Genomic DNA, 18,271 nt, shown 5'->3' on the forward strand with positions numbered 1-18,271 from the left:
CCAATTGTCATTCTTACTCTTAATATTAAGGCTGTGGGACTTAACTAAATCATCTTTGAAATACTGAGCTATCAACAGATGGCATCTGAATGCAAATATACTGCAAATAAATATTTGGTCCTGAAGAAGATCAAGAGCTGGAGTTCATTTCCCCTTCTCATTTGGGCTCAGAACTCTGCGGTCTTTCCTTTTACTGCCCTTGCCTCCAAACTGGCTGTTTGTGTTCAAAGATGGATCAGAAAATCAGTTCCAAAGTTGGTTACAAACTTTCAGTAATTTTTGTTTTTTATTTTTTGCAACCAGCCAATTTCTCTTAGTTCACATAACAAAGAAGCTCATAATTATTTGCAACTTTAGTTAGAGCAATGGTCTTAAAAATGTCTAGCTAAATAGAAAATGCTCAGATTTTCTGAGTGCCGACAGTTATCAAATTCACCTAGTTCATATATGGCCACATTTCTGAAGTTCTTTTAACAGCCCAACTGTGAGCAATAGGATCAGATGACTAAGAACTACAGGACGGAAGCACTATTACTTTGAATCATATTTTCCCATTACCCAGCTATAAAGAGTCTGTTTCTCTCTGACCCATATAAAGTTCAGAATTTAGGACCCTATGTGATTTTAATCCCATCATTTAGCACCCCAGCTGTATGAATCTGAAAGTAAAAATGAGGTTGTTTGAATTCCAGACCCCCTGAACATTCTCAGGGAGCTCATCAGCTCCCTAAGCTAAGCTATAGGTTTAAATCTAAACCTAAATCTGTAGGTATGAACCCAAATTTCATGATAAACAAAAACTGAATAGATCTGTCTTCCCTGTCATTACTCACCTTTTGATCATTCTTTTACCAAAATTACTATGACTGGGTTAGAATAATAGAATGCAATCAATAAATGCAATCACTAGCCCCTGGCCAGATAATAACACATTCAGAACTTTCTTTCCTAAAGGAGATTTTATCGTGTTTGTGCTCTTGTAAATAGGAGAAAGAGAGAAATATAACTTAATAAATGGAAGCATTCACTAATTTATTCAACAAATATTAATTTAGTATCTACTAGATTCCAGGGAGTTTACAGTCTAGTAGCAGAAATAATCTCACACACATACAAAATCAAACCATTAAATAAGTGTGGGGTGTGGGGTAGGCGGGATGAAAAAAATGGTCTGGTCTAAATTCAAGAGGTTAGTGATTTGGGGAGGGGCAAGAAAGTGACTTCCTCTATTACCCTAAAAGTAAGCTTGAGCAGCCAGAGGCCATGTCTATTTTATTGGCACTGTCCCCTTTTCAGTGACACCCGTAGCCAGCTCATAGACCCTATCCTGGCTCTGTTTGCTTGGTTCATTTATTCCATCCTCAAAAAGTAGGTATTTCATAACTACTGAATGAAGGAATGAATGAACTCACAAGGCCACAGTACTGTAAACCAAAAGTGCCTGCAATAAATATGCATGCATTCTAGGCTATAGATGTTTCTAAAGTTCAGGTACTCTCTCAGCAAATTGTATTCTGATTTTCTAGAGCACCAGTTTGCAACCAGGGATTATTTTTTGCTCCCCCTCCCAGGGGACACTTGGCAATGTCTGGAGACATTTTTAGTTGTCAAAATTTAGGAGGTGCTACTGGCATCTGGTGGGTAGACGACAGAGATGTTGAGAATCACGCTACAGTTCCCAGGACAGCACCCTCACCCTAACAACAAGGAATTACCTGGCCCAAAATGCCAACAAGTGCCCAGATGGAGTAACCCTGTGGTAGATCTTGGGAGCTATGTCTTGGGAGCCACATGATGGGCTGTGATTATCCTTGCTTAGACCTTACAAGGACCCTAGTGTAAATCCTTTTCCTCACTAGCCAAGCAATGTTCAAACCTACAGAGATTTATTTCATTAATTTTCTATTTGTTTAATAAACAGACTTAAAGCACTGGAGGGAAAAATATTCAAGCAGTGAGGTAAGACGAAAACTATTAGTAACACTAGGTTGACTTAAGTGAATGGTAGGAAACAACCTCTGCCATCAGGAAGTGAGTTGTAGAAACTGAAAAAAAGTTAAGAGTATTTAAAAAGCTCTGGTTCAAACAAATGTCTATGTGAACCAATGGGTAGCTTGAAAACAGTGAAGACATTTCCGTCTCTTATGTCTTTGATGGAATGGAAAGAGCTTTTATTTTCTTTAGTGCAGTGATCATTCATATTTTTCCCATGACATGCCCAGAAGTTTAAAGAATAACAAACTCCCAAGTGTAAACACAGAATTTTGTGAGAAAGTGAGCCCTCTGGATGAATCCTTATCATTGTATGTTTGGATAAAATAAGATTTCCATGCATTAAACAATACAGGACTTTCTATTTGAGAAGTAAGCTTCCAACACTTTGAAGGGCTGCAGTTATTTCTCTTCAGGGATGACAAACATAAGCGCCCCCAAGGTATGGCTCCTCCCTGTTCAAGTTCAATGCTCTAGTCTCAGTGCTCCTATCACTGGCCCTTGCTTGGCCTATTTTTACACTGTGAACTGTTCCGTGTCACTTGTTTGGTAACACTCAACATCAACAAGTACCACCAAATCAATACCAGAAGCCTGAAGATTAAAAAAAAAGGAATCAAAAGATATGTAGCCTGCTTTGTACCAAGCCACCTGAAACTAGGTGCTTTTTGTAATAATGAAAATGTGAGGCCATGTGGACAGGAGAGATAGTTCCAGATTCCTGAAGAAGGCTGACGGCCAATTGGTCTCAGGTACACCAAATGTGGTTTTAGGTTCCTGACTGGGATCCCCAGAAGAAAGAGTACACAGCATACTCAAGGAGGTATGAAAATGCTCTGGAATCCCCAAATCGTCTCATCATCAAGGACAGTTTTTAGCAATTTCAGAAGGATGTATATTCGTTTCCAAGGGATACCTTAAAAAGTATCACAAACTAGGTGGCTTAAAGCAATAGAAATTTACAGTCTCATGGTTCTGCAGTCTGGATGTCCAAAATCAAAAGGTCAGCAGGGCCATGCTCCCTCTGAAACCTGCAGGGGAATCCATCCTTGTCTCTCCCTAGCTTCTGGTTTTCTGGCAATCTTTGGCATTCCTTGGCTTACAGCTGCATAACTCAAATCAATCATATGGCCTTCTCCTTGTGTCTTCACATTACCATCTACTTATAAGGATGCCAGCCATCTCAGATGGGGAGCCCACTTCTACACCAGTGTGACCTCATCCTAATTATATCTACAAGACCCTGTCTCCAAATAAGGTCACATTCTGAGGTACTGGGGATTAGGACTTCATCGTATCTTTTTGAGAGGAACACAATTCAATGCATAACAGGATGTAAACTAGGAGTGTATATTTTTGTTATCAGAGCAGGGAAATTTAACTTAAATTTTCAAAGTGTAATACAAACCCAAGGATCATTTATTCTCCCTCCTAAGAAGAGCAAAAGATGGAAAAACCTGGTGGTTGCCTTCAGGTGAAAGGCAAAAGGAAAGGAAGAATAAGGCAAAAAGGAATTAATCTAAAGCAAAGAGAGTCTTGTCTGCTTGGTGTTGCTGCCACTTTCAGACACATCAAGTCACTCAGTCAGCTGGAGCATCTTCTCCCGCAGGGCTTGTATGCCTCATGTTTACAATAAACTCCAGAAGGCTAACACACATGCAAGAGATGAGCTAATCCTTCTTATTTGCTTAATGGCAGAATGGAAAATAAGCACCCACCTGCACAAAATGGTTTCAGGAATGCCAAGAGGTTCTCCTGTTCCAAGATAGCTCCTCCATCCTCCCAACACTGCTACTGAAATCCCTGACACTTCCCCACTTCTCCTGGTTTGGGTGCCTGGGCCAGAAGCTCCTGATGTAGTATTGACCATTGCCCCTGGCACTGTCCCAAATATTTTTTATAAGTTAAGTCATTTACTACACAGAATAATCTTAAGAAGTATGTACCATTATACCCACAATTTACAGATAAGAAACTAAGGCACAGGGAGGTTTAGTAGCTTAGCAAAGCTGAGATTCAAAGCAGCCCTCATGCTATCAAGCAGGGTACCATATTGCCTTTCAACAGTAGAGAGCAACACAGTAACTAACTTAATATCATGCCCACTCAGATCTGAGTGTTAGATTTTTCAGATCCTCTCACCTAGCAGAGAGCTAAGACAGCCTAAGACAGTTTTTTTTTCTTTCTCGAAGTGTCTTACCTATAACCACTTGCATCAAAATGAGGGAGGAGGTACAGACACCAGGACCCTACTCTCAGACACAACCGACTCAGAATCTCAGTGCCCAGAAATCTGCATTTTAACAAAGAAATGAGTGGACTAATGTTTGAGAACCACTGGCCCTACAGGAATGGAATAGGGAAAGGTACAATGTTATGGTAAACCAGAAAAAGCCACAGAGAGGTGACAAGGCAATGGGGACCCTCGTAACCAATGGTCAATGACTCAGGGGGTCCTGACCAGAGAAGAGCTTGGTTGCTAGAGAGTGAGGGTAATGCTGAGCATGGAGGTTTGACAGCAGAAGGAGGCCAGCCACATCCTCTGGCTTGGATTCACATGCCCTGTCCTGGTAGAAATGGTTATGCTAAGTCAGGGCAGCATTATCTGTTAGTTTGGATGGGAAGTATGGTTGCAGGCAAGGGAGAGCAACCAGAGCACGTGGATTCAGAAATTCTTACGTGATTCTGATTGAGCAGGGCTTCATAAGCAGAATAAGGACTGGTGTGGGGTTAAAGAGAGTTGTGTGATGGAGGATCCAAGAGACCTAAGTCCTGCGTTTGGTTCAGTCACTGATTACAACCTCCCTGAGACTCAGGTTCCTTGTCTGTAAAATGGGGAAAATAACACCTGCCTTGAAGGTCCTCACATACAGGATGTGATGAACCAATTGAGGCATATAGTACTCTATAATGTATGTCATTGCTTTTCCAAAACCTCTGTACAACTCTCCTGCCTCAGAATATATCCGCCACACTCATGCCCTAAGTCCATTAATGACACAATAAAGGACAATTGGAGATGATGCTCTGCCTTGCTCTGTGCATCCCCCTATACCCCTGCCAGGAAAAAGAACATAGTCACCTAAATTCATTCTAAAGTACAAATTACAATGTAGGCCTCCTGCACTGGGGAAACACACACACACACACACACACACACACACACACACACACACACACACACACACAGGAAAACATGAGGAAAAGTGGAGACTAGAGACACCAAAGAACAAATTCACTCTCCTCACTCTATCTCTTCCCCACTGGTGTGCTCTACTGATTCCCCGAAGAGCTGGGCTGCTACTTCTGCTTCTACCCCTGCTTCCACTCCTCAACATACTCCAGTGCGTGCCCCCTGCTTTGGGGCCAGATCTACACAACTGTAGTTATTCAGATCATTGAGGCAAAACCCAACAAAGCAACAACATGCTTTAACCAATATTTTCTAAATCATTCTTCCTTAAAGCTGAAGACTTCTGAGTTTGAATTGCCCCCTCCTCTGTAGGCTTTCCATGCCGTTTAAGTAACTTAAATGATAACCAACCCTACACTTCATTTTGATCAGATCGTGGTATTATAGAGCTATGGGGAAAAGAACATCTCTTTTAATAAAATGGGATACCAAAAATATCGATAAATAAAAGTGCACTTGTGAAATTGGAAAAGAATTCATAGTAGATAATATGATAGTTAATGTATGCCTACATTCTTTCAATGGACATTTATAGCTCCTTTAAAATATTATACATATTGAAGGAATATTTGCTAATTAATGTGTGCATAGTACTACTAGGAATTGTGGAGGATACCAAGATGGGTACAACAGATACAGACCTACCCTAGGTCCTGGTTTGGTCCATTCATTTATTAGTTAAGTGACCTTTCCTTATTGGGGAAATAAAAGACTATTTTCCTTTCTTGTTATGAAGATAACCTAGAACTTCACAAGTTTGTGAAGAGAAGCAGATGAGTGAAATAGGACACTATATGTATAAAATATCATTATTCTGAGGTCTCTGTAATGTCTGAGAAGCAACAACAGGGAGGTCAATCCAAACAGAGACACTCAACTGTCCCAGCTAGAGGCCCAGGCCAGGGACTGCAGGTCCCCTCTGCACCCCTCTTTCTACACCCAGCCCTCTTCTCTCACTCAGAGGTAGGTATATACCCACCTTTCTGTCCTCTTTCAGCTTGAAACCCTGGTTAGTAATGCAGCCCTCTCCCTTCAGGCAATCCTGTGCTCTCCCACAAGGTGAAGTTGCCTAGCACCTGCTACCCCAAAGCAGCCCAAGAACACTTCAATGTTCCCACCCCAGGTTTACATTTTTCCTAGGACCATGTGTGGATCCTCTGGAAATCCAAGCAATCATAAGCATTAAGGATACAGTCCAGGCCTCCTCTTTTCAATCGGGGCTGCAAGAACACTGCAGCTTTTTTCCTACAGTGGTGCTAGTTCAGCCCAGTAAACAAATGGGTATTTTGCCTTTGCCCCTGAGAAAACACATAGGCATTAGAGCAAAGTTCCTGTGTTCTGGTAACATTTAATTGTGCTGGTTCTCAGCCCTCTCTACACCCACACACTCATGGACAACATTTATTCCACTGACTTCAAAGGCTGTTCAACATGTTGGAAATATGTGAGAGAACACTGAGGGGAGTTTGAAATTAGTCTTAACCCTCCTTCTGTATGTGTGGGTTTGGTTCATGTGTTAGGATTTTAGAAGTACGTATTTGATTTTTAAAACATGCATTTGTTTATACTGGGTTTAGAGTCATGAAAAATAAATCAGGATTTCTATTGCCAGTTTTTGTGTTTTTCATAATAAATAGTAGTCATTCATCCTTGTCCAATAATAAATATTTATAGGTTTAAATTAGGAATAGCTTTTCAAGAGAATTTCCATTCATTCATTATCCATCAACTTCCAGATGCCAGCCAGCACATGAGGAGTTTCCAGAAAGAAGCAGGAAGCAGACTAGGGCTTCCAGGCATGGAGGGGAAAGAGTATCGGCAACAAAAAGAAGTTGTCACTAAATCCAAATGGATGTGTCATTCGCTAAGAATCATTTGCATAAGATTCCCCAGGCCCCAACCCAGAGAGTGTGATCTGAGTCTGAAATGGGCCTGAGCATCTGCATTTTAACAAGCATCCTCCCTCCAGTTGATTCTTTTGCAACACTACCCCTGTGCTGGTGCATTCAAGACATTATATTCAGAAGTCAAGATTCAGTGACACGTCTTCCAGGTGGAGCTGGCTCTTAGTCCTTGGTGCATATCTGGGTAGAAAGCCAAGCACTTTATGGATATGCGCTGATAGCACTATCAATTGCCTAAAACTTTTCTAATATTCAGTTTGATATGAATTGTAGAAAGTTGAAAATGCTGCATTTCCTTCTCATATATTTCTAGACTTTGCTCCAGGACCAAATTCCAGGATATTTATGTACATTCATTATATACATTTTTCTATAAGCTTAAAAATTAAATTATCTAACAGAAGAAAGAGCAATGTAATAGAAAATAAAACATGATCATCAAAATAAAGATGGTTTGTTTTAGTCATCTCTAGCTGCATAACAAATGACCCCCAAATTTAGTAGCTTAGAACAACAAATATTTACCATCTAACAGTGTGTCAGAAATCCAAGTGTGACTTAGCCGAGTAGTTCTGGTTCAGGGCCTCTCACAGGCTGCAGTCCAGGGGACAGGGCTGGAGTCATCTCAAAGCCCGACTAGGAGAAGACCCATTTCCAAGCTCACTCGCATGGCCAATGGGAGGATTCAGTTCCTCCCAGGCTGCTGGATTGAGGACTCAGTTTTTCAGTGGCTGTTGGCTAGAGTTCTCCCTCAGTTAACTTCCACACAGACCTCTCCATAGGCCCGCTCACAACATGGCAGCTGGCTTCCAGCAGAGCAAGCAAGCAAGAGAGCAAGAAAGGAAGCAAGATGATGCCATGGTCTTTTGTAACCTAATCTTGGAAGTGACCACCCCATCACTTTTGCCACATTTTACTATTTAGAAGCAAATCAATAAATCCAGCCCACACTAAAGGGGAGGGTGTTACACAAAGCATGAATACCAAGACATGGGGGAGGGGGGGATCACTGGGAGTCATCTTAGATGCTATCACAGAATACATGAATTTGCTTTTTCATAGTCAATTTATCATCCTATTTACACTTTGCTAAAACTAAATGTTAATGTAAAACAAACCCTTCTGATACAGGTTAAGGAGTACATTCTGGGGGTAGAGTCTAGTAGTGTTGAAAAGATATTTTGAGGTTATTAATTGAATTCAGGTTTCTATATGAGGAGCTGTACACCTACTATGCCAACCAATAGGAAAGAGTGTTAGTTACTATATCACTTAAGAATGCTCTCTGCTATAGGTAATAGAAAATCTGAAGAGCTGTGGCTTAAAAATAAGAGCATAAGGAGAAGTCTAGAGGCAGACAGCTACTGGCACTGTTTCAGTAGTTTGGTAATAGCAAAAGCAGCATCTTCTATTCTCTTAATTACACATGTCACCTCATGATCACAAGATGACTTCTCTACACTAAGGCAATACATCATTTTCTAAGTAGGATGAAAGGGGCAAAGGGCCACACCATATACCTCTGCTTCTTTTCATAAGGAAGATAAAGCTTTCCTGGAAGTCTTGCCCAGCAGACTTCTACTTAGATCTCATTGACCAGAATTGGGTCACATGTCTACTCTAAACTGACCACTCACCAAGGAGACTAAGATTACCCTGGCAAGTCTATAACCAACTATAACTTAACTCTGAGATAAAAGAATTATTTCCAAGACCTGAATAAATGAAGATTCACTTGGCAGAGAAGTGGGACTGTGGATTTAGAGCAGGCAACACACATATTCTGTAAACATCTTGTTTGTTATTATTTATGTGCTCCATATATCCAATACAATCACAATTTTGTGATTTTTTTCACAATTTTGACAAAAGTCTAAAAAGATATTTTCCCACAGAAACAGACAAGGCAAGCATCATTGCTTGTTAAAGCTCAAATATACTTAAAGTTTCCTTCTTGAAAATTCCTTATTCATAAATAAAATGTCCAAATTTTGAGACAAAAAATGACCCCATGGTTTTTTAATCCTGTGTACATATAAAATGTTTTTTAAATATTTCCATTGCATACATTTAACAAGATGAAATCTTCTGAGACTTACTGTATTAGCCAGCTATTATTAAAACACAATGAGACAGATTGCTTTTCTTGAACATCTGCTGATAGATTTTTGTTAACTTACATTTCCAAAATTATAGCATCGTAAGTCAATGTTGCACAAAAGTATTTAATGTCATTTATAAAAATCTAGTTATATAAACGGTTGACTCCTTATAAAGCATCTATTAAGACACAGAAATATCACTGAAGCATATTTATGCCTTTGATCTTGCAGTCTGCATAATGATTCGGGCCAGAGGCGCAACTTGTTCCATAGATTACAGAACAGAAAATCAGTTCTTGGAGAAGCTGTTCAACCTCATCTGAGGCATCCCATTCTAAGAAACTAAATGGCACCTGCATGTCTTGGTTTTTGTGTTTGTTTAAAAGCAAATCTCTAACTGCTGTTCTGCTCCAAATCTAGGTGAGCAGATAAAATTCTGCTCTGAGCAAGACCTGCCCTCCTATAGAGGGATAAGAGGAGCATGTCCCTGAGGGAACGGGACGCCAGAGTGACAGCTTTGATAAGGGATAAATCAAACCAATGATGCATGTGAACGATGAGCACACTGGAGATTGTCAGAAACAGGCATCATCATTCATTCAGTGATGTTCAAATTCACATACAAGCCTAGCTGCCTTTTACATTGACTACAGAATGTAGCATCCAGATGATTGAGGATGTATGGTGACAGCAGACAGCTGTGGAAGAGCCTAGGAGAGTTTCTAAGTCTGAATTCCAATCCTGTGCCTGCCATTAAGTGGGAAAGTATTCTTGATCCAGTCATCTGACAGCTTTGCCCATCGATTTCTCTATCTCAAATGGGACTCCTTTTCTTTAAGGATTCCTTCAGCTTTAAATACCTATGAATCTGCTAAAGCAACTATGCTTTGATGGATGGAATTGTGAACTACCTTTAGATGGAATGACTGATTACTAACAGAACTTTGTTGGGTTCAGTGCATTATGAATACATATCAAAATGTACAATAAGGATATTTTTCAAAATATTCCCTCCAGTTTTCTTCACCCTAGATAAATGTACAGAAATGTCTGTATTAGTGTTGAGAAAAGGACACTTCTCCTAACCTCACACAGAGATACATTTCAAGTCTATGTCTTAGAAGACAGTGAGAGACTTACAGGAGACCTAGAGATATGAATGGGGTAGGCAGAGAAGGGACCTGGGGAGAGAGATGTAAGTTCCTAGGGAAATTATGTGGAGGGCAGGGCTGGATCTAGGCCTGGGAATCAGGAAGTTACAGTTCTAATTTCAGCCTTTCCACTGATTCACTTGGGACCTTGAGAATGCCTGGCCCATTTAAATCGTGCCTCAGTTTCCTTATCTGCCATTTAGAAAGAGTCCTTGGCTAGGTGCCCAGGATTGTGAGAACATAATGTTCAGGGCCATGGAAATTCAATCAGTACCAAAAATGCAAAACATCCTAGTTACTAGATGTCCTAACTTAAAATGGAAACATTAACAAGAGTAATTCCTTTAATAATCAAAATGTGAATGTTTTAGAAAGCATATCTATATGGGTGAAAATTAAGCGAATTAAGGTTACTGGAAGAGCTTATAGTCCTAGGGATACATAAGCAGAAAAAGGTCAAACTTGGGGTAGGACAAGTTCCAGTTTTGCCACTTATCATCCTTGTGTCCTTGGGTAATTTCTTAACCTCCCACAGTAGCCTCATATGTAAAATGAGAATAAGAGCACGCATCTCAGAGGGTTGTGTTAAAGATGATTACAGATGGAAGTTAGCTCTTTTGAAGCATTGATGAGGTTTGAATTCACAGCCACCATATACTTTTCAGCTGATAGTTTCTCTTATTGCAATTAAAAAGCTTAGTCACCCAGAGCAAGTACTTTTTTAATGCCATTTATTAAGCATTTACTGTATTGCAATGCTCTATCCCCATGCTAAGCACTTTGCATAAATTTTCTCATGTTCTCTTCACAAAAACCTATTACTATTACTGCTGCAGAAATGGAGGTGGAGAGAAACGAAACATTATTTCTGGCTTCATTGTGTTTCCTTAACCTGCCTTATTTTTTTTCTCAGCTGCATCTAATTGGTTCTACTTTTAATATTATTTTAAGCCACTTAAAGTTTTTAAGACTAAAGCAGCAACTAACTGAATATATTTATATAACATGTTAGTTTTGTCATGTTGCTGTCCACCCCTGGAGACCTGCTCTAAATTTACTTGGATATTTGAGGATAAATAAATCATGCTCACTGCAGTTTCTGGAAAGCATTAAAAAACACTAAACTTGCTTTGAAATAATCAAAGCAAGTTAAAATAAAGCTTAAGAATTTCTAAAATATTCATTGAAAAAAGCATTTATATTTATGTTTAGAAAAATTAACTTATCATTGAGAAATCTTACACACATGCATATGTTCATAGATCTTCACTAAGGACCAATTGTGTATATATGTGTACGACCTCATCGTAACACGCTCCTCAGAGACCACACTGTGGGAATTCTTACAGTTACCAAAGGGTTAAATTCAATAAACTCTTTCTTGTTAATGTACCATTTAATTATGAAATACTATAATCGTCTTAGAGAAAATTTGAAAAATATTTTTTTAAGCAATGTGGTATTGAAGAAAGAGTCGGTATCTTTCAAACCAGATTAGAAATTCAAATCCACCTCTTATTTACCTGGACAACTTATTAAACCTTACATTTTTCTATGAAATGGGAATAATAAATTACAGAGTTGCTGTAAGTTAAATGAGAACAGTGTTTGATCATGATAGCCAATCAACAAATGTTAGTAACTATCCATTCCCTTGGAAAAGAATCTCTAGGCAGACGTGCTTAAATTCTGTTCTGTAAAGAGATAGGAATCCTCTGTTCCCATAAAGTGCTTACCAGCCTTCTTTGGTAATAGACTATTTTCTAAGAAAAAGCAATGGACCCTTTTCTATTGTACATTCAAAATGTATGCACCCACTTCAGGGCATTCGTGGACCAACACTGCCCATCCTTTGACTCAGATTAAGAACACCTGCTCTAGCGCATTCATTCTGACTTCACCAAATCCTCTTACAAAATAAGGTCATCTTTAAAAAATACTCAATTCTTTGGGTACCTTTCAGTTGGATGAAGGAAAACAGCAGGGCTTTATTTTTAATAGCTCTAGGAAAATGCATTATCTGAGCAAAACCCCACAGTAGACAAGTAAACTGCACAGAAACTTCATTAAAGGACTGATCTGACTTGCCACATATTTAGAACAGCCTTTGAAAACACACAAGTAAATGTTTACTTCTGAGTCTAGATCTAAATGAAGAAAGAAAACATTAGAACAACAATAAATTTACTTAGCTTCATTTAGATAATTGTGGACATACCATTTTTATATATTACATATTCTTAGGACATTGGACAACAGATCAAGAAACAGAATGTTCTAGAAAATAAACCTTAACTATTGGTAAGTATTATGTACTTTTTTACGAAAGAGGTTTTGTTGTGTTGAATCAAAAGTGGCTCCTTGGCACTGAGAGGCTCCATGGAGTCACCCAAGTTCTAATTCCCTAATCCTGAGATTAGCTGGATTGCTGCTAGCAGTCATCAACTTGTTTGGATTTCAAACTACATTAGATCCCTTCATATTGCTGCCACCACCAAGCAGTTAAGCTGGCTCTGTCCTATTCTTTTGGTGGTAATTTTTTTACCCTATGCTTCAGTTTAGTCTATATAATCCTTCCAGAGGGATAAAAGCTCCTGGGAATTAATTGCTTAAGTGAACACGTACTGTGGGAGAGAACGCTATTTGGGAAAGGGGCCAAGTTTGCATTCTGTCCCCACCATTGCTTTGTGTTTGACTTCAGCAAGTCACCTTCACCTCTCTAAACCTAAGTATCTTCTTTTGTAAAATGACAGCCTACCTTCCCAGATTGGTTTGAAATCCCAGATCACATGGAGACAATGCATGTAGAAGCACTTGGTAACTGTTAAGTGCTATGTGACTGCAAACTCATTTGATTACTTCCTAGTGGCCACCAAAAGGGACTAGTACAGGTGTGGATCACTGATGTTTGCATCTGTCCTTATTCAAAACCTTACTGTTTGCTCAATTCAAAAATTAAGTTCTCTCTTAACATTTTCTTAACTGCCTTCCTAATTTTCTTCTTGCTTTTAATGTCACCTCTGCTCCCTCTAGCAGGAAAACCTGAAGCTCAAAGCTCAAAGCTCACCTTAGGCTTTTCTCTCTCCCTATCCTTGAAGTAATTAAGTCCTGTGGATTCTTCCTTTAACATCCTGAAATTCATTATTTATTCTTTTCTTTTTTCTTTTTCATGGCCTATTCCAGTTTTGGCCCTACCATCTCAAACTTGAGATACAGCAAGAATCTCTCTGCCTTGAGTCTCTTCCTTTTTTCTCAGGCTGGACACTGATATCAAATTCATGTTGATAAATGATTGCATTGATTGTGGCTGTATTCCTCCACTCCAACATCTTCAATAGACCCCCACTGTATATAAAATAAAATTGAATCTGGCCTCAACCCATCTTTCCAGCCGTGGCCACACAGGTCTATCTGCCTGTGACACTCACTGTATCATCCTTCCTTGTTCCTGGGGCCTTGCTCACTGCATTTTCAAGATCCCTTCTTCCTTCCTTTCCAAATCATACCCCATTTTCCAATCCCTGCTCAGGTCCCACCACCCCATGAAGACTTCTTGAATCCTCAGAGCTCACAATGATCTAATTTCCTGAAGGTATTCTACCAGTTGAATGTTTGAAGAGTTGATAATCAGTTATGAACTAACTACCATTTAACACTGTGTGTGTAGTTGTCTTGGAGTCAATTAACTTAGGTCATGTCATTTACATTTTATTGAGTGCCATGTATACTTATCCATGTTGCTGGGTTTTACTTGAAGGCAGGAATTTTATCATATCCATTTAGTTTCCCCCAGAGCAGCAGTTTTCAACCTTTCACACAGCAAAGAAGCACCTGGAGGACATGTTAGAAAATCTCCTTGATGCCACTCCTAGGGATTTTTGCGGGGCCCAAATCTCTGAATTTCCTACAAATTCCAAGCGAGGCTTATGCTGCTGGGTGCCTTTTAGCATCTTACACAGAACCTGTACATAAAAGCTAATATATATTTATGCATACTCAGAAATGTTTTTTTTTTCTTTTCTTCTTCTACTTCATGCTCATGTTCTGTCACTTCTTCCTTTTAGATTGATTTTGAAGATGTGATTGCAGAACCAGAAGGGACATACAGTTTCGATGGCATCTGGAAGGCCAGCTTCACCACCTTCACTGTGACGAAGTACTGGTTTTACCGTTTGCTGTCTGCCCTCTTTGGCATCCCAATGGCACTCATCTGGGGCATTTACTTTGCCATTCTCTCTTTTCTGCACATCTGGGCAGTTGTACCGTGCATTAAGAGTTTCTTGATTGAGATTCAGTGCATCAGCCGTGTCTATTCCATCTACGTCCACGCCTTCTGTGACCCGCTATTTGAGTCTATTGGCAAAATATTCAGCAATATCCACATCAACACGCAGAAAGAAATATAAATGACATTTCAAGGATAGAAGTATATCCGATTCTTTTTTTCCCTTTTAATTTTCTTGGTGCCAATTTCAAGTTGTTAGCAACAATATATGAATGAATTTTCTTGGTTCAGAGCAAAGAAATCACTCAGTTTTCATAACTATTATTTGTCTCTTCTGAGCTATGTCTTCTATTTTTGGGGTGGTATGAATTTTTAAAACCCACTTAAAATATTTTCCTTACATTTGGATCATTGTTTTATTGGCTGAGATATGAGCCTATCGTTGAAAGATAATTTGAGAGAAATATGAAGAACTGAGGAGGAGAAAAAAAAAAAGAACTAACAACCTCAACTGCCTATTCTAAAATGTTGATCATTTTATGGTAAGGGAAGAATTCCAGGCTATTGCCATTGAGTGTACAGGTATGTGGGCAGTTTTCAACCAACTCTTCCCTCTGAACTGTTAGTGAATTGCTGCCATTCACTTTAATGATCCAGTGGAATCTAGTGATCTTTAACAAGTTAGAAAATATAATCTGCACATGATCCGACTAATGGCTTACTCTCCTGAAATTTTAACCTGTGATACCTTCTGTGCCTGAATATTTGTTATATAGATGGTGATACCTAAGTGCCTTCCTGTTCTTCAGGTTTTCCTTTTCAAATAGGGTCCACCTCATCAACTTTCATTAGGTCAGCAGCCTCCCTGAAGACCAAAATTAGAAAAATCCATTACCTAGTTCTTCACACTTGTTTCTGACTCTGAGATACAGAATCAGATGAAGTTCATGTCTGCACTTGATGACACAACATCTTTACCCATATCGAGTATGGTCCACATCAGCCCCATTAAACGAATTAAGGTGGATAAACGGGGCCAAGCCCTCTCTGGGCTGGCAGGAGTAGAAGCCAACTGTCCCCGTCTCTCACCAGCTGAATGAGGTCAGCATGTCTATTCAGCTTCGTTTATTTTCAAGAATAATCACGCTTTCCTGACTCCAAACTAATCCATCACTGGGGTGGTTTAGTGGCTGAACATTGTGTTCCCTTTTCAGCTGATCAGTGGGCCTCTGGGGAAGGGCTCATAAAATGGAGGCCATTGTGTGAGACTGTCAGAGTTGTTGCAAATGTGACCTCTTCAAAGTAAAGCACTTGCAACTGTCTGTAATGCTGTGACACATGGCCCCTCCCCCTGCCAGGAGCTTTGGACCTAATCCAAGCATCACTTTGCTCAGAAAGAAGATGGGGGAGGAGGCAGTAATAAAAGATTGAGGTAATTTTGCTGGAATAAATTCAAATTCTTCTGAACTCAAACTGAGGAATTTTACCTGTAAACCTGAGTCATACAGAAAGCTGCCTGGTACATCAAAAAGCTTTTTATTCCTCCTGCTCATATTAAGATTCTTCCCAGGGGGACTTTATTTTTAACCTTCAGTTATGCTTTTATTTTTATTTCCATACAACTGTTGGAATTCTGCTTGGTTTTTTTGTTTGTTTGTTTGTTTTTTGGCCTCTTCCAGTTCTCCTGACACTTTAATTGCCAACCTGTTACCTACTTAGGTTTTTTGCATTTAAAACAGACACTGGCATGGACATAGTTTTACTTTTAAACTGTGTACATAACTGAAAATGTACTATACTGAAATATTTTTAAGTGCAAAGATATTTTTATCTTTATATGAGGAAAATCACTTGGGAAATTGCTTTGTGATTCAATCTGTAAACTGTGTATCCCAAGACATGTCTGTTCTATATAGATGCTTAGTCCCTTGTACAAATCAAGTGCTGGTCCAAAAGACAGCTGAAATTTTATATGCTTACTGATATTTTACACTTTTTTATCCTGCATGTCCTGTAAAGTTATAAGTCTGCACAATAAAAATGTTTAACAGTTTGTCAGCTTTATTATTTTTCCTCAAAACAGGTCTGTATGTGTTGATTTCTGTGGTGTGTGTGTGTGTGTGTGTGTGTGTGTGTGTGTGTGTGTGTTTGTGTGTAATGAGCATATTCATGGTGTGTGTACATATTTGTAGTATGTTTTTGGGGGTGGTGGTCTTCCAGTTTTCAAGACCACATTTTCCACATTTAGTTGGGCTCTTTCTTCTAAGGCCATCAACATTCATGAGTTACTTCAGGTGAAAGTTATAATTAATAAGAAATATTTGTTTAGCAGTTTACTCAATGTTTTGTTTTATGTCATCTAATTTGAGCTCCCAACAACTTTATGTGATAGATATTAACTTTCTCCATTGATAAATGATACATTCAGGGAGGGGGCTTTGCTTTGAATTTTTGCCATTTCTTAACTGGAATGTTTTAAGATGCACATTTCAGAAATAATTTATTTTGGCCTTGGCTAAGTTTACATTAAGAGCTTCTGTATTAGTCACGGTGCTCCACAGAAACAGAACCAATAGGAAATACGTATATGAAATATACGCATATGAATATATTAGGAAACTACATATATATAGAGAGAGAGATTAAGGAGTAAGAAACTGGTCCATACAAGTTAAGGAAGCTAAAAAGTCTCAAGGTCTTCAGGGTAAGTCAACAAGCTGGAGACCCAGGAGAACTGATGGTGTAGTTCCAGTCCAAAAGTTGGCAGGCTGAAACCCAGGAAAAGCTGATGTTTCACTTTGAGTTCAAAAGCAGGACAAAACCAATGTTCCAGTACAAAAGAATTCAAGCAGTAGGAATTCTCTCATACTCAGGAAAGGATCAGTCTTTTTGTTCTATTCAGTCCTTCAACTGATTGGATGAGGCCCACCCACATGAGGGGGCAATCTGCTTTACTCAGTCTACCAATTTATTTTTTTATCTTTTTTTTCCTTATTAGTCATCCGTTTTATACACATCAGTGTATACATGTCAATCCCAATCTCCCAATTCATCACACCACAACCCCTACCTCCTGCCACTTTCCCCTCTTGGTGTCCATATGATTTTTCTCTACTTCTGAGTCTCAATTTCTGCTCGGCAAACCAGTTCATCTGTACCATTTTCTAGGTTCCACATATATGCATTAATATACGATATTTGTTTTTCTCTTTCTGACTTATTTCACTCTGTATGACAGTCTCTAGATCCATCCACATATCTACAAATGACACAATTTCGTTCCTTTTTATGGCTGAGTAATATTCCATTGTATATATGTACCAATCTTCTTTATCCATTTGTCTGTCGATGGGCATTTAGGTTGCTTCCATGACCTGGCTATTGTAAATAGTGCTGCAATGAACATTGGGGTGCATGTGTCTTTTGGAATTATGGCTTTCTCAGGGTATATGCCTAGGAGTGGGATTGCTGGGTCATATGGTAATTCTATTTTTAGCTCTTTAAGGAACCTCCATACTGCTCTCCATAGTGGCTGTATCAATCTACATTCCCACCAAGAGTGCAAGAGGGTTCCCTTTTCTCCACACCCTCTCCAGCATTTGTTGTTTGCAGATTTTCTGATGATATCCATTCTAACTGGTATGAGGTGATACCTCATTGTAGTTTTGATTTGCATGTCTCTAATAATTAGTGATGTTAAGCAG

The 18,271-nt window shown here is 39.2% G+C and overlaps 1 protein-coding gene and 1 long non-coding RNA gene across 5 annotated transcripts in view; one reads left to right on the forward strand and one right to left on the reverse strand.

Moving 5' to 3' along the window:
* Positions 1-16,620, forward strand: part of CAV1 (caveolin 1) — a 33,641-nt gene extending 17,021 nt beyond the window's left edge. For all 3 annotated transcript variants that reach the window (XM_067746797.1, XM_067746799.1, XM_067746798.1), the window contains exon 3: positions 14,407-16,620. In XM_067746797.1, the coding sequence (XP_067602898.1) occupies positions 14,407-14,748 (342 nt within the window). In that variant the 3' untranslated portion in view covers positions 14,749-16,620. The remainder of the gene's footprint in view (positions 1-14,406) is intronic.
* The window catches only part of LOC137229220 (uncharacterized), a 379,962-nt gene that overhangs the window by 259,590 nt on the left and 102,101 nt on the right, over positions 1-18,271 (reverse strand). The window lies entirely within an intron of this gene.

The sequence above is a fragment of the Pseudorca crassidens genome, chromosome 8 (assembly GCF_039906515.1).
Source record: "Pseudorca crassidens isolate mPseCra1 chromosome 8, mPseCra1.hap1, whole genome shotgun sequence".
Taxonomy (NCBI): Eukaryota; Metazoa; Chordata; class Mammalia; order Artiodactyla; family Delphinidae; genus Pseudorca; species Pseudorca crassidens.